Raw genomic sequence first — 25,971 nt, 5'->3', positions numbered from 1 at the left:
ACATCTATTTTGTGATCGATAGCAGCCTTTTGTCAATAAGATAAGCACTTTATCGTTTTACTCAGACAGCGTCAAAAAGTGCTAAGGTATGTTACTGCAAAACATGTTGCGGCATCAAGAGTCAAACTCTGTTACTTTTGTTTTGAGCCTGGATCGAATCTCTCACCATGAGCCGTGAACGCAAAGCAAACATATTTTTAGAACAAATCATCATGGTGCGAGTAAGGAGACTCGGGTCATACAATAACAATCTCTGCGTTGGTCTTGATCAGCACAATAAGTCGAAGTAGTTGGCTCGAATTCAACAACAATTTTCGTGATAACTTACTACGGAAATATTTTGTTAATCCAGTGCTATCGGTTATATGCAAAATTTTCGCTTTTAGGGTCTGGGATCAACTCTTCCAGACTTCTAAGAGATTTATTTGTAGTGCAGGCACCTAAAAAGCCCTCGAGACTTTTCCTGTTTTTCCTGTTTCTCAAGAATAAAGGGTTAAGGTTCTCGTAAACGAGCCTTGCGCCCATAGCAAAGCTTTGTCAGGATTCATCACCAGAAACATTTTGTGTCCGTCGAGCATGCTTCCAGGGTTATGAAATAATGGCTGGGATTTTACGATACCAAAAGAAGTCAAGCAAGTGAATGATGATGTAAGGGGTATTGAGAGGTGATGGGGGAGGGGGGGAGGGGAGGATGTTTGACTAATATACACGATTTTCTTTTCAAATAAAGTACCTCGAAACTGTCTCATGATACATCGAACAGAAAAAAAAATCATGAAAAAAGACTCTTTGATTTTAGGATAATCTATACCTGTATTTGGATACGAAAATATTGTATACTTCAAAGTAAGAGACGCTGGATACTCGGATACTTCAGCAATTGGTCGGGTCTGAAAGTTAGAAGTTATGTAAGATTTGCCTGGAATTAAAAAAAATAACCTTCCACCAACTGATGATTTCAGTCTAACTCTTGGATAGCTCGCTTGATCCCTCATAAGTATTTATTTATTTATTAGCGATATTTATGCAGGCTTGCCCAGTTCGGCTTCAAGCTGGTTTAAATGGGTGCTTTCAATTTACGCGTTTCTTCCTTGATTTTTCAAGAAATAGATATCGGACAGGAAGTATCGTGGATTAGTATCAGTAGTTGAGCCCGATCGTATTAGGAAGAGTGAAGCAGAATGATGGTCCTTTCCTATTATGTTAGACTATCAATTTTAATTGACGTGAAACTTTCTAATGCCATGTGCTACATGTGCAGTGGCACTCCAATGAATTATTATGCCACGACTGCAGCGACAAAGTGTGCCTGTAAACCATTCCTTAGACTTTCGGTAGCAAGTGTTTAGAGGAAATAAACAAAACAGAAGTTGCTATCTATAAACCAGTTAACAAGGACACATCTGTTTTTCTCTGAAGGCATGCCTTTGTCTTGATACCATGGCATTGAACTAGAGTCACGTGGCTTTCATTTTCGGTCTCATATTTTCCGCATCAGTAACCTGGCTCAGCTCAGTTACTCAGTGGAGACCGATCCATAATGGTGCGTTCTTGTATCCTCATGTCCTTTCTTTGGACTATATCGACTGCAGGGCTTATTAATGAATGTAATTTTGATGGCGAGGTGACAAAAGCAGCGGCTCTTCAAAATCTATCCTTTATCAGCAGTTCTAGTTCAGTAATGTTTTCCCGTACACTTCCGTCAACGAGAACGTCGTCTCACTCATGTATTGTAACAACGGAGGACAAAGATAGTTTCTTATATGTAAAAGCAAAGACCTCTGGAGAGAAAAATGGTAAGATAGAGAGACTGTTTATTGCTGATAAACATGTATACATATATATGGATAGGTCATATTTTCTGTTTCAAATCGTGACTACGTATGGTCATATGACAAGCGAATTTTGCTGTGCTGGCAGCTGAAGTTGTTGTCAGACCCATTTTGTTGCAACGTATGCTTTTTTGTTCTGAGTTAAGATTGGATATACTTTTTAGAGCTCTCAGACGATCAACGGTCACTTTCTGAGGGTTGTTTTAATTTGAACACAATAAGAGAGTGCAAATTTGAAATCATGCTACGACAAACAGAACTGCAAGTGGCAACGTGGGAATGTGAAGTAAATGAATTACGCATTACTCAGCCGAATCTTATCACCATAGCTGCATAGTGTCTTATGTACAGTGCAATTATGACCGATTAACATTCTAAACTGGTACCATGATCAGGATCAGAACTTACAGCCGAAGACTTTCGCTTTCCTCACGTGTTTGCGTGACATAAATTGATCGCATGTCATACACGTCACTTTCTTATATACCGTGGAACTGTTTGTTGCTATAGCTAATGCATTTACTACCAAGATTAGATTATCCCTTTCTTGTCACCCTTTTTTGTGTCATATTTCTTCCGGCTTTTGTCTGAATATCGAAGCTTTAGTGTGTGAGTCAGCGATAAAGATGAGAACTATTCAATTGCTCCTCGAAACTGTTCTTTCTTTGAGGATCCGTTTCTGCCAAGGAAAATGTTATAATTATACAGGAACTATTGTTTATTTTAACCCTCTGGTACGCAGGCTCCCTTCTGGGGTTTATGATACAAAAAGAGAGTAGATGTGGGCTAGTAAGCGAGTGAGGAATGCGTGACTCTCGAGCTAGTCCACGATTCAGTCACCATAACTTTGGAACAAAAGAGCATCAGGGATGTAGCTAAAGTTTTTAACAGGCGGGAACCTTGCAATGATAGGCGGGTATTTGGGCCGAAGGCCCGCTCTAGCATGCCTTTGGCACGCTAGAGCATAATTCGAGCATAATTTGGAAAAAAAATTGTCAATGCTAGTTGTGTAATTTGCTACCCTTATTGGCACAATCTACATGGGTCCAGAAACATACCCCATGGGACACACTAATTGGTGCAAGCAACGTACCACTCAATAGGCTAACATAGAGTTATTATATGTATATGTATGTATGTATATATATATATATATATATATATATATATATGTATGCATGTATATATGTATGCATGTATGTATATATATATATACATATATATATATACCTGTTTTCAAAAATACTGGAATGTAGATTTTACTTTTAAAAAAAAGTAAAACCTTAGTAAACATGTAAACTTTAAGGTAATACACCTCTTACCTTGGTTACTGCTGTACCTCTCTAATTTAAATGTTAAAAATGTTCTTATCTTTTGATTCTGTATTCCTGACTCAAGAAGAAAGTTGGACCTTCATAGTTGTTGAAAATGATACTTAAAAGTTGAAATGGGAAAAATGGAAGATTTCTCATTTTAAGTTGAAGGTCTCCTTTAAACTATTCATGAAAGTCAGATTTTGAAAGTTTGCAGCCAGAGACTAGGATGTGGGAGGCTTAGAAGTTGAAAGCCATAAAGTCTAATTAAGCTAGAAAAAAAGAAAATTATATGTCAATGGTTGAAAATAAAACTCCAAACTCTGAAATTGAAAGTCCAAAGTTAGAAATTAGGAGTGTGAAGGTGGAGGTCAGAAAATCAAGAGTTGATAGTGGGAAATAAACTCAGAATTGTGAAATTGAATGTCTGAGATCCGAAGTTTGAAAATTAGTGGTCGTAGAATTACTTTTGTAGCATTTATTTGTTAGCCAGAGACAAAACTGACAACATGCAATTTCTTCCATTGCACCATTAAACTTCTGATGATTAAAGGATCATCAATATAAGTCTTGATACCCAAAATAAAGTCAATAAGAGTCCATTTAAAAAGGAAGGCACAAATATGAAGAAATTCAGGGACGGGTTGAGGATGAGTGTATCCTATGTTTTTTTTTTTGTTATTTGTATTTGATTTATTTTAATTGTTTTTTTTTATTTGTTTAATATTCACAAGTTTTGATTTAATTTATTTATCATTTATTTTTTCTAGGTAAACTAACTTATATTTCATTATCAGTCAATTAACATTTTTACAATGGCATGATACAAATTAGGACGCTAAAACTTTAAAAACTGCTTCCTTGTTGATAATCAGATCATATACAGACACCCCAACAATAACAGTGTTTCCTTGTTGATATCAGTATCATGTAAAGACACTGAAACTTTTAAACTGCTTTCTTGTTGATAAGCACATGATGCATTGACACCATAGCTTTCTAAATATGGTACTATTTGATTTCTGTGATCCAACTTGACCACTGAGGGTATCATGTAGCTCAATAAAACACAATCCTTTGAGCTGGAGGAGAGAAGGATGTATTTGAAGTGAATTACTCATGCTGCACCAGCCGTCTGCATAAAATCAAAATCTTTGGACTGTCTTAACCCTTCTGACCCTTACATTTGTGTGGATATTCACCATACTGTTCTCTCTTCTTCTTCAATACAAACCATCAAATGTGGTGACCCTCAAGTAGGCCTGTTATTGTTTTTTGTGTACGTTAATGACCTCCCTAATGCCTCTGAATTAGCCCTTTACACCCTAACATCAGTATGCACATTCTCCATACTGTTCTTTGTACAATTCCAAAGGCGCTGACAAGGAGAATTTGTTTAACAATCAAGAGCTTTTCCAGTTGGTGATCATTTCCTTGATTCATGTGACCTTAACTTTTTACTCAGAGGTAATATTATAAGGAGAAATAAGAAGCTGGTCACTCTCAGGTGTTAAAGGGTTAGCAGACCCTATGCTTTTTGCTGACAACACCAGACTAGTTTCTTTTATTCTCACTTAAACCCAAATTGCTGAGAATCTGTACTTAATGATGAACTTCAGAATATTGATGTTTGGCTAAAATATTATAAGCTTTCAGTTAATATAAAGAAAACAAACTACGTCATTTATAAACCCAAAGAGAAGAAATTTAGCTCCAACATTTCTCTCTCCTTTAGAGGTAAACCCCTTGAAAAGTCCGATATAACTAAATTCCTTGGGGTCTATATTGGCAATCATCTCACTTGGAAACATGATATCAGCTATGTATACAAACGAATTGCCAAATCAATAAGTATTATATTTAGGTCTCACTTTTTCCTATCTTCTACAACCAAACTAACTTTGTTCTACACTTTAATTTATCCTCATATCATATAATCATGACACCTAGTCATCTACAGACATATCTACCTTTTTTTTTAGAACTTCTTTGTTGCAAAGCAAGCTGTGCAGGCAATCATCAACTCAGATTGTCAAGTCCATTCTGCTCCTTTATTCTCCAAACTAAGAATTTTAGATATTTTCCAAATCAATATGTTTGAATGCGCCAAATTCATTTTCTATCACAAAAATAACCCGTTTCCCCCATCGCTACTCAACCTTTTGTAACAAGTAGCCAAATTCACTGCTATGGTACAAGAACAGTAATTATCAAATGCAGTTGTGTAGTATAAATCTCAAGCAATTTACAGTTCTCAACCAAGGTCCTAAAATTTGGAACTTTCTTCCTGTTTCATTCACTAGTTTGTCAAATCTTGTTAGCTTTAAGACAAAAATGTAAGAGTTTTTACTTAGTATAAATAAACACAGTATTGGCAAAGCTGCACATTCACAGCACTTTTAATTTTTTAAATATTGTTGTAAGTTAGGTGGCTCTACCTCATAAGCCGGGTAACTTCTCAAGTCTCCTCACCTTCTATCAATTATAATGCTGTTAAAAAAAATTCTGTTTTGTAAAAAAGGAAAAAAAAAGTGATGATGATGATGATATGTTGTATATCGTAATCAAAATACTCTATACTTCCTGAAAAGAACTCTCTTAGTAACATGCCACAAACTTGGAATCTGCATTATTTTTTGCTAACCCTTACCTTAAGTTTCTTGTACATCATTTGTGGTTATTTGTTTATATAGATTATTTACTTTATTGTTGTATATCACTCTTGTACTTGTATACTAGTGAATCAGGTTATGACTTATGGTAAAACTTTGTCTCTACTTCACAATTCTCCATACATTTCTTAAGGTGCTGACAAGGAGAATTTGTTTAACAATCAAGAGCTTCTTTAGTTGGTGATCATTTCCTTTATTCTTGTCACCTTGAGGTATCATAGGTGATCTTGTAAGGAGAAGTTAGGTGTTGGTAACTCTAAGGGAGTCAGAGGATTAATCTGCCTCATGGTCTCAACCCTTTCAGTGTAAACATTATTTACCAAATATTCAGAACTATGAGGAGGCTCCCCAGGCAACCATTCAAAGAAAGTTAACAGAAGTTCAGAAGAGAGGGAAATAAGACTTCTGCAAAGCTACGTACCACATTAAGTGTCATACTTATAGATAAGTGTTAATAACAGGAAAGATTAATTCCATACAAGTGTCTCTGGCCAGCCCATGACACAATTTTAGTGAAGAAAACTTCATTTAAATGATGTTGGCTGTTTGAGGTCTCGGTTCTAGAAAAGAGCGAGCTGGGGTAGGGTAGGAGAGTGGTAGTTCTTCATGTGTTATTTAAAGACTCCATGAGAGTTTACAGAATAGTCAATTTTACAGTTGCGTGCCTGGTTACCAAGCCTTTTAAGAAGAATGAAGCCAAGGGTGACCTTATTATGATACAAACCTTGCTGCTTTTCAAATGTAAATTGCTTTGTTATTATGCTAACTAGGAGCTAGTCTCTATCACAACAAGGTCACCTTCAGCCTCATTCCAAACGAGGGCTTGGCAACTAAGTACATATCTGTAAAATGGCCTATTGTGGACGCCAAAGAAAAAGAAAATGTGCTCTCGTCTCCGAGTCCTCTCCAAGGCCTCTTAGAGGCCATATCCACCAGCCCCATTTACTTAGTAGGCTTCTGAAATATTTCATGGCCCTCTCAATTCTGAAACAGTCATGCTTAGTTGAGGGGCTCAAAACGGCTCAGCTCGCCTTTGTTTCTCAAAAGACAGCCGTGTCTGTATCCGGCCATTGTAAGGCGTTGGACCTAATCTTCACGGAAGGCTTTACTCTCTTGATAAATTATTTTCTTTTTCTGGATTTCCCTTAAATTTTCCCTTTTGAATCGTTGTCAATCGTGTACAAATATCCCGCGTCCGGTTCTTGCGTGATTACTTTTTCGTTTTTATCATTTATGCAATAACTTTATCATCTTTTCAACTTGACAGGAACTCTTCACATGACAGTGTACGGTGAGGACGAATTGTCCTCCTCTGGTCATCTTGACACTGCTGCGTCGCATGTTTGGAGCACGTCAATTTCATGTCCAAAGCCTTCCGGCCAGAAGTATTCAGTGTTACTAACAGGAACTCCAAGCCTAAGTTACGCAGTGGAAATCTCTGAAAACGTCTCGTCTATAGATATCGGTCAATCGAAGAGTTTTACGATTTCAAGCACTCAACCAGCAGCATTTCAGTTCAAACCAAGCACGGGTATCTCAAAAAAACAACTTGACATAACTGTGGAATCCAGTATAAATGTTACAGCTTACTTAAAAGTTTCACATACGTGCGAGGATGTGGTGAAGAATATAAATGCACTGAATCACAGATCATTGAGGCTGTCGTTTGCAGAAAAGGGCCGGATCACCCTCTCTAAAGCATCATTACCGCCTCTAGAAGATACTGGTTGCCCTTGGTTCATAGGGATTGCGATAAAGAGCAAGTCCGAAACAAGAGAAAAAAACGTGATACTGACTCTAGCGAGCTCGTTTGATTATGATTACGCAACTCCGTTCTATTTCCTAATCTTTTTGTCGTTTTTTGGTGGTATTGCAGTGGCGCTATGGGCGTTGTTTTGCTTCAGGGAGCCATATAAACTGGCCATGGAAGATGAACATATTGACGATTCAGCGGTAAGCTTTTCGTCGCCCATGGCAGCTAGTCACCGAATGAAAGACAATCTTAGGAGCTTGTTTTCATCTTGCTGGAAAAAGAAAGAGGACGAAGAAGCTGATGAGCTACGACCATTGATACGTGGCAAAAAGGAAAAAAACCCTTTAACTTGGAAGGAATTGTTTAAAGCAATGAAAATAGTGCTGTTTACCCACTGGTTCGCGCAAGGACCCAAAACATTTTCTTACACCACCTGTATTGTCGGTTTTGTCCTTTTGGTTGGTTCATACCAGTATGTCTTCGAAGACTGGCTCGAGATGATACATTCGGGCGACAGGGACAAGTGTTATTACAATGACTTTTGTTATAGAGTTAGTGGATATGACATTCCCTTCAACCTGATGATAAGTAACCTGGTTTACATGATTCACGGCTTGATCCTGGCCTGGTCGGTGTGGGTGATGGAAGCCGAGTTATTCGCTTGGTGCCATAAGCAGGCGCGTAGGAACCACCTGTCAACTGCACGACTTCCGCCAGGCCAAGTCGAGTTACCGAAACACATCTTGAAATGCCCGAACATCAACGGTCACCTGGCAAAAATGACTGTTCCTTATTTTAACACCAACAATCTAGAAGAAGAGATAATGTTGCACGCTGAAGCTCATAAAAGAAAGTTCACTTTTTCGATAGGGTACGCTTTAGCCTGGGGGCTGATTTTTGAAGGGTGTTTTTCCATGCTTTATCACTTTTGTCCCACCAAGTTGACTTTCCAGTTCGATACAGCTTTTATGTTTGTTATTTCAGGTTTGATTGTGTTATCATTGTATAATGGAATCAGCTTCAAGGAGTGCGTTGTCGGAAAAAGGTGCAAAAAGCCTGTACAAGCCAACAATTTTTTCCTGTTCTTTTTAGTTCCACTGTTAATTTTCAATTACTTTGGCTCCCTTCTCTATAAAAATCGTGGTGAAATGGGTTTGGCAATGAAATTCATATTTGTAGTCTGTTTGGTTTTTTATTACATTGGTATTCTTTCTTGGGTGGGTATAAAATTGTTTTACAACATTTTGAGCAAAAGTGACCTCAAAAAGTGGGATGAGGTTTTAAAGGCTGTGTTGTTCTTTGTGATCCTAGTGGTTATAAGTATTGTTTTCCCAGTGCATTTTGGAATTCAGTTTGATTTCCCAGACATGTTCTTGTTTAGCTGTATCTCAGCTTGTCTCCTTGCTATCACGGGTAAAGTGTTGATTCAGTTCTTTCGGACCACCCGTCGATGTTGCACATTTCAAACGTTCATTTTCCGCTTTTTTCAAGTCTCTTATATTCTAGTCACGCTAGGGTGTATGGGTACTGCGGTTTGGTTTTTTACTGCCAAGGCGACAACAGACAAGACGCAGACTGCTGAGGAATCACGTGATCTGAACAAGAGCTGCGCAGTCGTAAATTTCTTTGACTATCATGATTTATGGCATATCTTGTCCTCTTTTTCCCTCCTGATGGGATCTTATTTAATGTTGTATATTAGTGAATAAGTCATTCAAAGACAAAAGCTAATTAACTGCCATGAACTGCGAGGAGTTAACTGCGCGAAGATTAATTTAGCCTTGTGTGAATGCTATATGGCTTGTTAGTATTAGAATACATTAATTAAAGTAATTCTTATATATTAAAAATTTCTCTTTTGGAAATAGTTTGTCGGATAGGAGGCGAGTTTATCGGAAAAATCGCCCATATTTTATAAGAGAAACAATTTTGGCTCAGCTACTTTGTACTTAATGAGAGGTGACATTTTGTTTAAAGTTAATTAAGTTTTCAAGAGTAGTTTTAAATTATATTGTAAACATTTGAAATTAAATCGATAGATCTGTAAAGTATGTTATGGATATTTGTCAAGAAATGATGACCTTGACAGTAAAAGTTTAGGATATTTTTGTTGTTATCCGCAACGTAAAATAGGCTTATTAAATATTAAATTCGCAGAGTGATTATGTTAATGATGATTTCTAACGTTTTGTAGAGAGAAATAAAAAGAACTCCTTCAATTTTGTGCAGATCGAGAGTCTAGTATTATTCGTTGTTCTGCTCCGTAGTTCGTTCCCTTAATTTTTTTTCTTTATGAATGGCGGCTTAGTTGCTGTTTATTTTTTGTTTTTTCATTGATGTAAGTTGGCCTTTCCAGCCTCGGCAACATGTCTGAAAGAATGGTATTTTCACCTAAAAGCGAGTCCAAGAAGGTTATTTGCATGGGCATCGAAGAATGAAAACATGTCCGGCACATTAATAGAGGGCTATTTACATTTATATAATAAGCTCAGTTATGCACGCGTTTTGATTGGTTCTCACTTATGATCTATTGGAGGACAGACGTAAAGATGACGTCATCATTAAAAGTTTTTCAAATTCCTCGTGTGCCACTTTTTTGTTCTTACCACATTTTGACGTCCTCTGTGATCTATTACTGAACAGACGCACGGCAACTTGGAATCTAGTTGTTAAGTAGTTAATGAGACTTATTGAACCTGATGACGTCCTCAGCCATACCCCCAGGGGTACCTACTGACCAACCCAACGATCACTCTCCGGTCCCCTGATAGCAAGCGCTCCAATTGTTTAGGAACTGCTGGTAATTTGGATCACAAGACGCTTACGGAATAGGTAAAATGAACCATGATATCCAAAGTGACATACTTTCTAAAAACCTTTCCAGTTTTTTGAAGCTACGTACTCACCCCCAGCATATGAAAATGGATGTTCATGACCGGTACCCTATATATATTCTATGTCTTTAGATATCAACAATTTGTTGCGATATTAAAGCTTCAATCCAGTTTAGTCACTTTTTGTCTTTTCATTGCCTGTCCGTCAAACTGTGTAATGCACTTGTGGCCAAATATTACTTGATGATCACTGCTTGTGGTCAAAGGTTTAAAATCATCTCTTTTGTATCATTCACAGGTCCGAAGAGCGAGGCTTACTGTTGGCGAGGAATGTTGGTTAATTTATAGCCAAGTGGTTTCATGCTACGTACGAAGCAGAACTTAACACTCATATGTTTTTCTCATTTTCATAATGTTCGCAAGCAAACTAAGCATCAACGACAAAACAGCTCGTTTAAAGACTTGGTTTTCTTGCGGGAGGACGCGCTCTTTTCATTATTTCCTGGAAAGCTCCCGATCTTTCTCATTCTCCTATCTAGAACCTTTCATTTGCGAAGAGGTCTGTGCTAAATTCTCGCGGTCAGTGGTCCACGCATCGTGGTGGCCAAAGCAACCGACTGCCCCAGACTGGTTTACCTGCGGAACGACGCACCCCTTTATGTTTCCTGACAAGCTGCCAATCTTTCTCAGTCTCGTTTCTTGGATTTGCCTGTTGCTTTTGCAATCGCTTTGAGTAAATGAGAGTCTGAGGCAGTCTACGGGCGAACGTTTATTAAAACCTATCAATATCCTCCTATCCAGCAGTCTGCGCACTTGGGCAGTTTCCCGCGCTTTCCTAAACCAGTGCAAAGGCGCCTGAAAATGAGGCAGAAGTTACCTACATTTGCTAATCTGTTGATTAGATAATTATTTCGTCTGTTACGTCATCACAACGCGCGAAAATTACAACCCGTTGTTATAACTTTGCGTTGGTTGGAGTTAGGCTCGTCGTGAGTCACTAGAACGAAAACTGAAGAAAGTGATGGAAGGAATCAAAGAGATGACTTCTCCCAACGTGAGTACCGTTCATTGTTAATATTTTTGTACTTGGGGTGGTTAAAATGAGCTTCTTACCATGTTTCGTCGGACAAATTCGGAATTTGTCGTATGCCAGGCCTTTGGGCTCCTGAATGCATAAAGTTGAGTTGTCTTTAAATGAAAAGAAAAAGAAGAATTCATATGTGTCGGAAGAGGAAGCGAAGGGACAAAGTGTAGGAAATGAAGGACCAGATGTAAACGCAAGGAAATTTGACGCCAAGAATAATTAAATGAATAAGGAGAAAGGGTCAGCTAAAAGTAATGTTAGAGTAGAAATAATATATAATAATATATAATAAATAAAATCAACATTTTGCACGGTGTTTGTAATGTTACTTTTGCGATCACTTAGCTTCTCAGTGAACAAACCCTATACATCACGCAAATGTTTTCACCGCTGTTTTTCGATTGGACTCACATCCCCAAAACTCAAGTGAAAAGTGAAACCGTCTGAAATGAACACGGAGCATGGAAAAAAAAAAACGGAGCTGAGGACCAAAAAGACTCCAAGGGGCGGGTACCAAAGCAAGCGCAAGGAAATCCTATTCTTATTTGTTGAAAATTACGGCCAACTAATAAACATAAAAGTCTGCTAAATGAAGATGCACAGGTCTTAGATGACCAAAATATGTCTTTTTTGCGAATAAAGCAACAACACAATCATGGCAACAACAAAAAGCACCAGTCTTAGAGGTCGACGGAATAGCACCACTCTGGGTGGACTTGTTGGTAGTCCAAAATGGCGCTTGCTAAGAACAAATCTGATTAGGTTTCGATCTTTCAGCATTTTTTGTGGTTAAGAACAATGAGAATTCGGAAAGATTTTGTCGCGGTAAGTGGATCTTTTCACGCGTGGAATGAGAATAAAAATCGCGCGCTTCATCATTTCATGAGCAGAGATGTCAAAAATCTGAGACTGTAGCAAGTGGAAAGGATACCAGGTAAGTGGCGACAAAGGATAGGCACAAACGAAATATTTACAAGACAACATGGTACTATGGAAAACATTGCAAGATGGAATTTCTGAAGAAGGTTTTTTCCTATTCGCGCAATAGTATGGTATTTTTGCGCAGCTTACAGGTAGGAGAATTAAAGACTTATTTACTAGCGAGGTTTCGTTTTTACTGAATTGCTAATCTCATTCGTCATTCTTTTTATTTGAAATAACTTTTTCAATTTTTGGGGATGTGTCGAAGACGTAAAAAAGCTGTACCACGCCTCCTTATAAACTCACGATTTATTGGCTTGATTCAACAATTTTGCTTCTACGCTTCGGTTGACTGCCACTCACAACTCTCGGCTTATTAGAATGAAACACACTCAACGTCCCGTTGTAAGCACGTGGTGCAGTACCAGATATGGGACGATAAAACACGTGCAGCCTACAGCTTTGCTTAGTTATGTATAAATAAGCCAAATCCCTTATAAATGTCAATTAAATTGAGAAAAATGAACATATCATACAGTTTCCAACAGATGATCACCACCCTTTGCTTAATGCTTGAAAGGAAGCTTCTTAAAAGAAGTGTCAGGGCACGGCGTGGACCCTGGTTACGAGTCAAATCACTGTCTTTACAGGGGAGGGGCAGGGAATAAATTTAAGGCTAAAACATGGCGAACTTTTCCAACGAGTTACAATCGATCGTCTGGCAGACGTTATGGAAGGAGGGTATTGGCGAGTATTGGACAGAGTATCTCTGTCCAAAAACGTGAAGGAGAACTCTAAGTGATTGATAGAGAAGAAAGCAATCTTCAGGTGCTCGTTCATTTTCTTTCAACGTCTACTTTAGTATGGCGGCCGTTTCTTTGTCGAATTGCTTGACACTATAAAATTTATATGGTGAGGGTCTCATTGTCGTAGAAATGCAATAATCTACCTTTTTTAAGAAAGAGCACATTTGGATTATTTTACATATTACAATGGCTCCCTTTAAAGCTTATTTTCAACATTTCCCAATCGGGCGAAATTGTTCACACAATCTGGATGCTAGAACAGTGGAGGAAAAATGATGATGATGATGATGATAATGATAATGATGACTTTGATCACATGTCAAATGACGTCTAGCAGAGGAGGAATACCACCCCCACTTTCCCCACTAATAAAGGGGCACCTAAAATATCCCTAGCCATGTAGTATATTAGAAGTGTTACTTGAAATCAATCAAAACAACCCAAACTAATGATACCTACAACTAACCTTGTCTAAAGTGCACTACAGTCTCCTTATTTTCAAACCGTGTTTATCAAATCTCTTTGAGTCTACTATGCGTGAACCTATAAGGATTTACCAGCTTTTGGTTTACCAGTCTGTATATTGTGACAGAACTCTAAAGAATTAAGATTTAGTGTGTATGTCATACACAAACTACTGGAACCTCTAAAGGAATCAAGACCAGAGTTATAGTTTCTAGTTTACTTTTCTTAAGTGACTTTTCTCCTTTTTAATATGTGAAAAAAAACATTTTATTTTAATTTTAAACATGATGCATTAGCTGCCTTGAAGTTAGGAGCCTAATAAGTACCAGGTTCTTGAGTTTAAATATAGAATTATGTTTGCAGCGACTGGCTTCAAATAGGGTTTCAAGGAAGTGTAGTGCATGCTGTGCTTCAGGAGCAATTTGTATCAAAAGACCCAATCATTACATTGAAATGCCTTTTTTAATTCATCATTTTAATGTTATAATAACAAATGGGAAGTTTATTTAAACTTTTCTATCAACAATTATAATGATTTATTACTTTCAGAATGCTACTCCCAGTTCTAGGGAGTCAAAAATCAACCAACAGAAGCTTGATCTCTACGTAGAGAGCATAATAGAAGCCGCTGCATCAAGCTTGCAGGATGTTGTTCTGAGGGTATCAAGCAGCACCAAACAGTCAGACAAAGATTTTGATAATGGTTCTCAATCATCTTTAAATGTGTGTGGAATCTTGACATCATCGTATAGTGAAGTGACTCCAAGTGAGAGTCTAACTGCAGTCTGTGAGCCTGAGGAAGGAACTCTAACAGCAGGTACTGCTGTTTCATGAGTATGCTCTATTGCAATAAGTTCAGCCATGGTTGCCATTAGCCTTTTGTAACCCAGGTGGACTATTATCGCAATCTGTACTTGGGATAGTTAACTTTTTGGAGTCTTTGAGCCTGAAGGAGGAACTCCAATTCCAGCTCAGAAATATAAGGCCCCAATTCCTAGGACCTCATATTTCTGAGCTGGAATTGATGCCCCCAGTCAAGAAGGTAATTACTGCTGTTTAATGAGTATGTTTTATTGCAAGTAGTTCAGCCAAGGGCTGTGGATAGCCTTTTGTATATTCCAGTTGGAATATTCTCTCAATCTGTACTTTTTTAGGATAGTTAACTTTTGTAAAATTTGCCAGTGTTTTAACCCTTTAACTTAAATATCTGAATGTTAATTCTCCCCACTAGCTGCTACACATTTCCTTGTAAATTAGTTATGTGTATTTAGTCAGATCAAGGTAAAAAGTACTACCAGATAAGTTTGAGAATTCTCACTACCTGTTTGCTGCATAATGTGTGAATATTATAGGGAGAAGTAACATGTTAAATAGGGTTAAGCTGAAGAAAGAGTAATTTGCAATTATTATGCATTTGTAGACTCAGTATAAACCTTGCCGTGAGTGAACATTAGTTGATGTTCTATCATGGGGAGTAATCAAGGAATTTTCTGTGAATGTTTACTTATCTACCAAACATAAAAATAAAGATTCAAATTTTCAACCATTTGACCTCTTCATAGTGCCTGTTCAGGAGAGCTCTGATCCCCCTGTTGATCAACCTCCCCAGTCCCCATCATCACCTCAGCCCAGAGGAAAGGATATTGTAAGTAAAAAGGTCAATGGAACTTGCATTTGGTATAAAAGAACCTTTGATTTATTTAATGTTCTTATATTCATTCATTAATTGATTTTATTTTCACCTTCATTTGCCAAAGGATGATGTAAGAGTGTCCTTCAGCAAGTGGTGGTCATTGATTTTCCTTAGGATAACCTAAATTATCAATGACTGCAACAACAGTCATCAAGGCTAATAAGAATGAATAATGTAGACAGTTAACCTGTTTAACAATCAATTAAGACAGTGGTTAAGAAGTTCAATCAACATGGACTGATCATTGATTTATGATTGAATGATTTTGTTCTTGATTAGAAATCTCACCGGTTCAAATGGCCACGAAAGTCTTCAGCAGTAAGGGCAACAACAGAGGACATTGGGAAAGGTAAATTGTAATGTAGCTATCTTTGTGGTGAAAAAATGATTTAAAAGTGTTTTAACCCTTTAACTTAAATATCTGAATGTTAATTCTCCCCACTAGCTGCTACACATTTCCTTGTAAATTAGTTATGTGTATTTAGTTAGATCAAGGTAAAACGTTCTACCAGATAAGTTTGAGAATTCTCACTACCTGTTTGCTGCATAATGTGTGAATATTACAGGGAGAAGTAACATGTTAAATAGGGTTAAGCTGAAGAAAGAGTTATTTGCAATTATTATGCATTTGTAGACTCAGTATAAACCTCGTATAAAACTAAACATTCAAATTGTCAACCATTTGACCTCATCACAGAGCCTGTTCAGGAGAGCTCTGACCCCCCTGTTTATCAACCTCCCCAGTCCCCATCATCACCGGAGCCTACTAAGAAGAATGATGTAAGTAGAAAGTTCAGTGGAACTTGCATTTGGTATAAAAGAACCTTTGATTTATTGAATGTTCATATATTCATTCATTTAATTAATTTTATTTTCACCTTCATTTGCCAAAGGATGACATAAGTCAGTGTCCTTTGGCAAGTGGTGGTCATTGATTTTCCTGAGTATAACCTAAATTATCAGTAGGCGCATTAACAGTCACCCAAGACTAATGAGAAGGAAAATGTTTAATACAGAATAAATAATGTAGACAGTTAACCTGTTTAACAATCAATTAAGACACTGGTTAAGAAGTTCAAACAACATGAGCTGATCATTGATTAATGATTGAATGATTTTATTCTTGAATAGAAATCCCGCAGGTTGAAATGGCGACGAAAGTCTTCAGCAGTAAGGGCAACAACAGAGGACATTGGGAAAGGTAACTTGCAATGTATCTTTATTTGTGGTGAAAAAGCTAAGGCAATAACATTCCATCATGCTCAGGGTTTTACTGACAGTAAGCTCCCATATCTGATGAGTATTTTCCTATGAATGATAGATAAAAATACCTAAAGTTAAAAGGTTTTTTCTTATGTTAACCATTCTGTATTGCATGAGATTTCAACTGCAAGGTCTGTGAAAAGAGTTGGGTTGAGATAATTAATGTATGATTAATTTAAGGATTTCTTCTGATTAATTAACTACAGTTGAATTAAAAAGGAAATGTCACTATTAAATAAAAATTTTTCAAACCATGCAGACTCACAGGTTGGAGTACATCGCATTGCTTTTGAAGAATCACATCCTTCATGTGAAGAGTATTTGGGTTTTTTCACAAAAAGTGGTGAGTGATTGAAATCACATTAGGCTGGAGTTTTTGGTTCATGTAGTTTAAGAAAATAAGTCTTAATAGTGGTATGATAATCTTTTCTGAAAGGAGTTTTAAATATTTCTTTATTCAGATCATTGTGATGAATCAGGCAATGATGTTTTCCTTTTGAACACTGGGAAGGTACCTGAAGTATCAAAACTGTTCCAAAGGTCAGAATCAAAGAGGCTTGCTGACAATCTCTGCTCGTAAGTGAGAGTATTTCTTTAATTCTATGTTAATGACTAAACTAGGCTCATTTCTATGTTATCCAAAAGAAAACTTTTTAAGGTGATAATTAGATGCACACTGTGCTCAGGATATTTGGGATCCAGTTGAAAGTGCAGTGTAGGTACTCACATGATGGTTATATACAATTCAATCATTCCCTATCGTGCAAAATGCAGTGGAATTGAAGTAAATTTTTTGTTTCTTGCAATACAAGATTTTACATCTTGTATTACCCAACTGGGTTTAAATCATCTTTGTTTGATCCCTGAATTCAGAAATGTAGAAGAAACCATCAAGAAAAATCTTGTCACTGACAAATTCACAGTTGTTATCCATGGAGAGGATGATGGTGCAAAGCTTTGTTCACTATAACGATAGTGTGGGTTAATCATCTTTGTTTGATCTTTGAATTCAGAAATGTAGAAGAATTTGTCCGCAAAAATCTGGTGACAGACAAATTCACAGTCATTATTCATGGAGAGGATGATGGCGCAAAATTGTGCTACATTTATTTGGCAAAGAAATTTTACAGACTATTAAAGACCAGGTAAGAGAAGTTTGTACTGATGGAGACATATACCTACTTCAAATATAAGCAAACAAATCAACAAAGTCAGAGGTCAGATGATAAATTTGGTGAATTATACTGGTACTGGTAAAAAGCATCTTATGATGCTGATAACTTTGCACATCAGTGGATGTTTTACAATTATTTTGCTTATAGAGTACAAGATATTGTTTTATCTGACAGATTTTAGTAATGATATAAATTAAACTGTAATGTTTCTTTTATTGCTTTTTTTCTGCAGGTTCTTTGAAGGATTGAACTTTTGCATCATTTTAAAGGCAAAACTCTCCCTAAAAGCAGTCTTCAAGCTTGCCAAACCATTCATCCCGTGTGTATAAGAAACAAATAGTTTATTTTATACCCGAAAAATATGATAGTGCTTGATTTTTGATATTCTTGTCAAATTAAAAGCCATTGACATTAAAAAATGCAATCAGAAAAAAGGCAGAGACTGTTAGAAAGAGATTATCTGGTTTCATTAACTGAGTTGATAATGTAAATTGGCCACTGTAAAGAATTTCTAACGCTGTTTCCTTGTAGTCCTTCGTAAGAGCAAAAGAAGGAGTCTATTAGAACTGAAAGATAAAGCATGACTGTGAATTGCCTATAGAAGGGTTAAATGAGATTAACCAAGTTGTAATAAATTCATGTGATACATGTGAATGGCTGACAGGCTCAAATTTCCATAGAGTGTATGCTAAGATTTTATGAATGTGAAAAATATTTTTGGTATTAGACAATGGAAGTTTGTGTTTTCAAGTAACAGCAAGATTAAAAGGAAATTTTCACGAAAAACATCTGCTAAAGATGGGACGTTATAAAGTTTTACCATAATACATGTCATTTGCTGACAGTGTTCATCTTTTTTTAGGAACAATGTGAAGCAAAAGATTTCTATGGTAAATGATGTTGGTGAACTTGTTGTGTTTCATGGTAAGAACTTCACTGAAAGGTGTATGAAGTATTTGCTAGAAAAGAATATAAATGCATTTTTTTAGCATTTTCAAATAATGGAATGGCAAAGGGATGAAGGTTAAGCTTGATGTTGTGATGTACTGGATTGTATTACATTCTGTGACATTTCATTAGTAGGTACAAATTATGACAGGTGTAATTGAAAGTCAAAGTGAAGAAGAAGTGAAAATAATTTTAGATTCAAAACTCCTTGGAAAGCTTATTGTTATATTAGCATTTAATGTGTTAAGTCATGAGTGTTTGTCAGTTGATTTCCTTTTTGTTTTCTAGGTATACCAGAGACACTTCTCCAATATACATGCTAGTTACTACAGATACCATGTTAGGGTTGGGGGGGAATGTTTCATATTGTCCTTTATTTGTTTATATTTTGTAAACAGAGATTCAAGTTCTGTCAGATTTTTCAATACTTCAGTATACCATGTCAGGGATGGGGGGGGGGGGGGGGGGGAATGTTTCTTATCGTCTTTTCATTTCATGTATCAAGATTATTCTAAAATATTCTGCATACCAATGTTGCATGCCGCCCATGGCAGATTAGTTGTCAAGCTGTTGCACAGTGATAACAAGATCATGTCAGTTTTACACAGTTTCTTCCAGCCTTGTCTCTGTTGTGATCAGTAGGAAGCACTGAAAGCAAGAGCACTGAAGATACATTAATAGGGAATTTTTTAGGATATACAAATTGTAGAAACGTTTTTTAGGGTTTTGAAATTTAATAGTATCTTCAAGAGAATAAGTCATGACTAAGGTTTATTCTTTTTAACATAAAGAAGTGCATAATGTAACTTCCATCAAGATCAATTGTGTCTCCTAGTGTTACATCACAAAGTGGCTGCAAAGTACATTGCATGCTTATTTCTTGCAGAGACCCTTGAGAATCTCTTTAAGAAGAGTAGCATAACAACAGCTCTCTCTTTCTGTAGTATTGATAATTTTATTTAGTACCAAATGTGACAGCAACCAATGACTGTGCATCATGCAGACTGTTAAATAGCTAATCATCAGAAAATGGGCATGATTTTTTTATATATGAAAAAAAGAAGTGATTATTGTAGAATATGCATTCAGCTAGAGTTTTGATAAGAACTTTCACAAGAAGTTGGACATATACTTTGTAAACGTAGCATAATCATGAAGGGTCCAATTAAAATGCAAGATAATTACTTCAAATTTCGCCAGACTTCTTTCAAAGATGTATATTCCCTGACCTTGAGGAAATTTTTATATCCCTGACTTTTCCCACAACTTGCAGCGACCATGGATAATGCTCCTGGTATAAAACACTTGGTGGAATTAGTTCCTAATGACCCCAAGTATTCCCCCGCGTTATCCCCTGTATGTAGCACGCAAGTACACGTGAAACACCTTCTGAAGTCGCCGTCGAATAAGACCAGCGGTGTTTTCAATTCAAATAAGCGCTTGGGAAATCCAAAATGGCGGACGAAGTAGAAGAAGATTTGCAAAATAAGACGTTTCGGTGTCATTAACCCCCGATATTCGTCGTGTTTTATTTACTTTGTGTCTACAAGATGAAGACAAGATTTACCACCGTTGATCTTTGCGCGGTGATCACAGAGCTAAGAGGAAGGTGAGATTATTAGCGACGAAAATATTTCGTTGTCGAGTGCTTCCTCTTATGTTGCGAGTTTTCAGTTGATGGCATTTTAAATTATCATCGCACTTGCCTTACTTAAAATTAATCTCTTTTTATGACAGCCTCCTTGGCATGAGGGTGGCCAATGTATATGACATCGATAACAAGACCTATCTGATCAGACTTGGAAAGTAAGATTATCTATTTTTTGTCCGTCAGTGCTGCCTTAGATCCTTAAAGTTAAGTTTAATTGGACGCCATTGTAACGTGAACTCCACAGGTTTCTTTGTAGGAAGTTTTTCAGTGAAAAAATTTGGAAGGACACATTTGAAAAATGATTCGAAAAGGTCATGCTTGTAGACATTCATGTAGCAGGGATATGGAGTAAAATAAAGATGTGACCATGGGTGAGGCCATGGTGTGTAAATTTGGCTCATTTCACAAATTAATGGTTATTTTAGTTATCAGTTTGCTGATTTTTGGTATTGTTGACAATGTTTTAAGGACTGATGTTAAAGTCATGTTACTGGTAGAATCTGGTAACAGAATAAATACAACAGAATTTGAGTGGCCCAAGAATATGATGCCATCTGGATTTTCAATGAAGGTAAGCCTATGTTACACAGATGTGTGACTTTGTAACTTTTATTACCACCTTTGAGATGAGTTTTATATTTCATTCGGATTTTCATGTGATGTAATATATTGATTTTAATGTAATTTTTTTTCCTTAGAGGTACTATAGGGAGACCTGGGATTCTGGTCATTGATCCTGCTAGAATATTGTTTTACCTCCATTTACCAATTTGCTGAACTGTTGTAACACAGTTGTTGTGCATGTTTGTTTTTAATTCATGTTTGTATCCAATATGTTTACTTGGCCTAGTGATCTTGCACATACCCAGAGGCACCAATGGCCTAAAATATCTATGTATGTGTAAAAGATATTCATTCAAGGATTTTAACCTTATTTTTACCAATTATGACTGGTTTTTTTTCCCAGTGTCGTAAACATATTCGTTCCCGGAGGCTTGTGAACATCAGTCAATTGGGAATTGATCGGATTGTTGATTTACAGTTTGGCTCAGATGAGGCAGCTTATCATCTGATTGTGGAACTTTATGACAGGGTAAACCACATCTTGTTTCATTGATATCTGTTTTTTCCTTTTTGTTTTTTTTCTGATGTAGAATGATTCGAATTTTTTAATGCAAGATAAATTTTACAATGCATTTGATTTGTGTTCATTTCAGGGCAATATTTTTCTCACTGATTACGAATACACAATCCTGAGTCTTCTAAGAACAAGAACAGATGCTGATGATGTCAAATTTGCTGTGCGTGAAAAATACCCAGTAAATTCTGCCCGACAGAGGGAGCCATTAATGAACCAAGAAAGGTGTGCAACATACTATTTGTGTGTGGTTGGTGATAATCTTTTAATTAATTTATTAATTAATAATTAATTAATTATTTGTGTGTAGTTGGTGATAATCTTTTCTTATTTGGAAGGAACTTTTCATTGCTTCTTTCTTTTTCTTTTTTTTTATACTCAATGATGTTTTTAAAAAAGAACATCTGTTGCACTACAATTTATTGTTGTTTAAATTTTTCAGGGTATGTGAAATTTTATCAGAAAGCAAGGAAGGAGTAGAAGTAAAGAAGGTTTTAAATCCACATTTTGGTAAGATTGTGTCATCAGTTAATTAGGAAAATTTGATTATAAATGCATACTCTTGCACTAAACCACTGTTGAGACTCTGGTAACTCTTGGAGAAATAGAAAGCAGCTTTGTAAGAGGAGTGTTAATTTATAGGAACTCAAATAACAAAAATAAATTTTCCCTCTCAAGATCTGAACACCACTTCCATGTGTGCTGTCTGCCAAACATATCTTTAACTGATTGTTGATCTGAAAACTTGTTGTAAGACAAAACATCATCTCTTAGTTGATGATATTTCTTTCCTCTCATGACTTCTTTCTTGAAGATACAACCATAGTACAGGGAGATATTTCTCACTGGTCACTCTTGGGTGCGAAAGGAACCAGATTATGAATGTGCAGTGACACATCTGTGATTTTGCTCTTTTTTCATTGATTTTAAGTCAAATTGGGATTTAAAGGGTTAACTTTGTGGCAAGAATAAGAAACAACATTAAACTCAATGGGTTCTCACAACTGGGGCTATAATGTCTTTCCCAATTAATCCTGATGGATGGTATTTACCCCTAAATTTTCAAGATCTGATTGTTAACTCTCCCTTCTAGCTGCTTGGCATTTCCTTTTAAATTAGCTATGAGAATTTGGTCTTAGATCAAGATAACAACCTCTACCTGATAAGTTTGAGTATTCTCAAAACCTATTTGTTTGATAATGTATTAATATTTTAGGGAGAAGTTACATGTGATCACCTCTAGGAGTTAAACAGTTAGGGTATCAGCACTGAAATTTAACTTCAAGAACTTACATGTACACACGGGACTGTAAACCTTACAAATTATTGAAGATGATAAGACACTTTCTTGAAAAGTTTGTCATTTGAAATTAGCTTAAAGATGGCTGAAGCCAGATACAGGGCCCTGTTTTACATGTGTTTCATCAACAGCATTTTTCTTATTCCAACAGTGTATGGTGCTGCTCTGATAGAACATTGCCTTATGGAAGTAGGGTTCCCTGAAAATGTCAAGATTGGAAAAGGATTTAATGTAGCAGAAGGTTGGTAAATTAATTAGCATTAATTGTTAAATCATTTGTTAAAATTCAAATAAATGTTTCTAAATTTATTTAACAATCATTGCCATCTCTTTCTGTTTGTTTAGATCTTCCTGAAGTTATGGAGGCATTAAAGAAAGCTGAAAGTTTTTTGGAAATGACACTCACAGAGAAATGCAATGTAAGTATGCTTTCCTTAAATAATTTTTTCTGGGGCTAGTAAATTTTTGAAGCTTCAAAAGAGAGGGGTTTGTGAAAGATTGGAGGAAGGGGCCTTGGAGAAAACACCAAATTTGAATATGTCATTTTGCTTTTGAAATTTAACTCAGCTTTTCTGGATACTGTAAACAGCATGCATTTCTTTGGTTGAAAAACAAACAGATTCCTTGTTGGATAGTATTATTCTGACAAAGTTGTTTCCTTGGTGTCCTAGGGAGTTATTGTTCAAAAAAAGGAACAGAAACCTTTAAACAATAAGAGCAATGGCACAGATCAGGATGAACTGCTAACGTAAGTTGGTTAAGAATTGAATTTAGTTGGTACTGCTAGTTAACATAATATTTTTACTTTATTCTTTACTCTGCCCTATCCAAGAGGAAGATTTGATTTCAAAGGAGAGGTTTAAAAATGTATTGAAGTGAGCATCAGACTCTGCAAAAGTAGGTGACTGTAAAAAATTCATCAAGGGCAAAAAGGTAATTATTTTGACCAAGGTAACCAGTGATATGTTATCAAATAGCCGATGGAACTTAAGTGGTTGCCGGTTTGTTTTGAAACTGCTGTGGAATTCATAGATTGATTACAAGACACTCGTCCTCTTTCAACAACATATATTGTATTTCAAACTGATTTCAGGTTGGGATTAATTCATTGTAGTGCAATTTGTGTTTTCCTCTGTCTAAGGACTATGATAATGTACTGTATCTGGAGCAAAAGGAAAAAACAATCAAACTAGGTTGACGCAGGTTTACCTGATGTTCAACTCTAATGCTTGTGATATAAAGCATATAAATTTATAGTTTTATTCAAAACAAATCACTGAAGCTAACATTTAAAAGAGGGAAATAAATGTGAACATTCTCTGACATGCTTGTCATTTTTCTACCTTTGAAGATATCAAGAATTTTACCCATTCTTACTGAATCAACACAAGAAAAGTCCATATCTGGAGTTTCCATCATTTGACAAGGTAATCAGCAACAATGTTGCTTTAACCCATTAACACTTTTATAAAACACATCATACCACTTTTACTGCCTCATTTTTTTCTTTTTAAACATGCTGATTTGAAGTCTTTCAAATGCACACCCATTTACTATTTCTTAGCATACCTCCAAGTGAAATTGAAGAGTGCCTTAACCCTTTCACTTCCACAAGTGACCAAAACAGAATTTCTCCTTACAATATCAATACAATATCAAGCAGGCAGGTGATGAGAATAGAGAAGAATATCAATTATGGGATTATTAGTTGATCCAATACCAAATTCTCTGAACTAACATCATAAGAATTGTATTGCAGGTAGTAAGGAGAATTACCAATTAGATCTTGGGAGTGAAAGAGTTAAGAGCATATTGAGATGTGTTTGTGTGGATAACTCAACCATTTAATTTAACTTTGCTAAAAAAAATTAGTACATCTAGAAACTTACCCAGCCAGTAAAAAGCATGCTTACTCATGGGCTATAAACGTGTTTTTGTTGATAACTCAACCGTTTTGTTTAACTTGATTAGTTAGTATATCTAGAAGCTCCCAGACAGTAAAAAATGAGCTTACTCTTGAGTGTAAATGTGTGTTTGGTTTAACACATTATTGTATAACGTGCATAGTGATTCATTATTATTTTTAGGCATTTTTTCTTCCTTTTATTATTAATCTGTATCAGATAAAGAGCTTTTTGCGTATAGATACTATCACGATAAACAATAATGATAATGATATTAATTGTAAAAATAATGATACTATAAATAATTCTACCACGACTACCATTAACAATACTTATTATTATTAGTTATCATCATATTTATTTTAAATGTTGAACAAGTTTATATTAATAGCATCTCTTGAGAAACCATTTCAGTGATGAGTTATTTTTATTGCATTTTTACATAACCATCTAATTATGAAATTATCACCCAAAAATAATTATAATCTTGAATCTTTAGGCAGTGGATGAGTTCTTCTCAAAAATTGAAAGCCAGAAAATTGACATGAAGGCTCTGTCTCAGGAAAAGACGGCACTGAAGAAGTTAGAAAATATCCGAAAAGATCACCAAAGAAGAATTGACTCGCTGCAAAAGTCTCAGGTAAAGCGCTGTATTTACTTTAAAAGCAATTTACGATTGAGCTTTGACACCCACAACAAGCAGTTACGATGGCCAATCAGAATAAGGGAAAAATATCATTGTGAACCAATGAGAACTCAAGGTAAAATCGACTGATCAGAACTACTTGAAAAGGCGGGAAAATCCGAGTGGACAAGTCACGATGGGATTTAATTTGGCATCTGATTGGTTGACAGGATGGCTCAAGATTCCTAGAGTAATCACAAAACAGATGAAAGCAAAACCAATGCAATCGAGTATTATTTTCGACAAGCAATTGAAACTTGCTTAATGATTACTGCAATATTAGCTTAAAAAGGAAAGTTAATATTTCCGTCTCTCTACGTCACACAAAAATTTTCAATTTTAATGTGGAAGTTGAGATTTTTTTTTTTCAAAATTCTTAAATACAGTACGCACTTTGGTCGATCAAATCTGGTCTATTGTTTACGGTGCCGGGTGATTTCTAGTTGTTTTAAAGTTGATAATCTTATTTCCACGAAAAGTTAGAGTTGTAGAAAAGATAATTGCCTCCGCTTTTAAGCTTTTATGAGTTTCTTC

The 25,971-nt window shown here is 36.1% G+C and overlaps 3 protein-coding genes across 7 annotated transcripts in view; all 3 read left to right on the top strand.

Moving 5' to 3' along the window:
* The first annotated feature begins 1,468 nt into the window (after nt 1–1,468).
* LOC113686907 (uncharacterized) lies at nt 1,469–9,800 on the top strand. The gene is made up of 2 exons (XM_089211698.1): nt 1,469–1,796; nt 7,085–9,800. Exons 1-2 carry the CDS (start codon nt 1,541–1,543, stop codon nt 9,277–9,279), a joined length of 2,451 nt encoding a protein of 816 aa, XP_089067824.1. The 5' UTR covers nt 1,469–1,540; the 3' UTR covers nt 9,280–9,800.
* Nucleotides 9,801–11,328: 1,528 nt separating this feature from the next.
* Nucleotides 11,329–19,950, top strand: LOC149041931 (uncharacterized). 4 transcript variants are annotated; one of them, XM_089211699.1, is made up of 12 exons: nt 11,332–11,458; nt 14,230–14,497; nt 15,243–15,325; nt 15,653–15,722; nt 16,071–16,153; nt 16,505–16,574; nt 16,896–16,979; nt 17,098–17,212; nt 17,650–17,781; nt 18,044–18,130; nt 18,674–18,735; nt 19,048–19,950. In XM_089211699.1, exons 1-12 carry the CDS (start codon nt 11,426–11,428, stop codon nt 19,080–19,082), a joined length of 1,122 nt encoding a protein of 373 aa, XP_089067825.1. In that variant the 5' UTR covers nt 11,332–11,425; the 3' UTR covers nt 19,083–19,950. The 4 variants fall into 4 exon arrangements, with proteins under 4 accessions (XP_089067827.1, XP_089067825.1, XP_089067826.1 ...); XM_089211700.1 differs by lacking the exon at nt 11,332–11,458 and adding an exon at nt 13,055–13,321; XM_089211701.1 differs by lacking the exon at nt 16,896–16,979 and having other exon boundaries at nt 11,329–11,458.
* A 222-nt stretch (nt 19,951–20,172) lies between these two features.
* Nucleotides 20,173–25,971, top strand: part of LOC113686886 (ribosome quality control complex subunit NEMF) — a 33,823-nt gene continuing 28,024 nt past the window's right edge. The window contains exons 1-11 of one of the 2 annotated variants that reach the window (XM_089211695.1): nt 20,173–20,368; nt 20,497–20,565; nt 20,879–20,981; nt 21,378–21,503; nt 21,628–21,773; nt 21,991–22,058; nt 23,000–23,089; nt 23,194–23,267; nt 23,520–23,596; nt 24,200–24,275; nt 25,252–25,392. In XM_089211695.1, coding sequence (XP_089067821.1) covers nt 20,310–20,368; nt 20,497–20,565; nt 20,879–20,981; nt 21,378–21,503; nt 21,628–21,773; nt 21,991–22,058; nt 23,000–23,089; nt 23,194–23,267; nt 23,520–23,596; nt 24,200–24,275; nt 25,252–25,392 — 1,029 coding nt within the window. In that variant the 5' untranslated portion in view covers nt 20,173–20,309. Of the gene's footprint in view, nt 20,369–20,496; nt 20,566–20,878; nt 20,982–21,377; nt 21,504–21,627; nt 21,774–21,990; nt 22,059–22,999; nt 23,090–23,193; nt 23,272–23,519; nt 23,597–24,199; nt 24,276–25,251; nt 25,393–25,971 lie in introns of both variants that reach the window. The other variant, XM_089211696.1, reaches the window with a different exon arrangement.

This window comes from Pocillopora damicornis, chromosome 7, assembly GCF_964200805.1.
Source record: "Pocillopora damicornis chromosome 7, jaPocDami1.2, whole genome shotgun sequence".
Lineage (NCBI taxonomy): Eukaryota > Metazoa > Cnidaria > Anthozoa > Scleractinia > Pocilloporidae > Pocillopora > Pocillopora damicornis.
The sequence above is the reverse complement of the archived record's forward strand: the minus strand, read 5'-3'. Positions and strand labels throughout refer to the sequence as shown.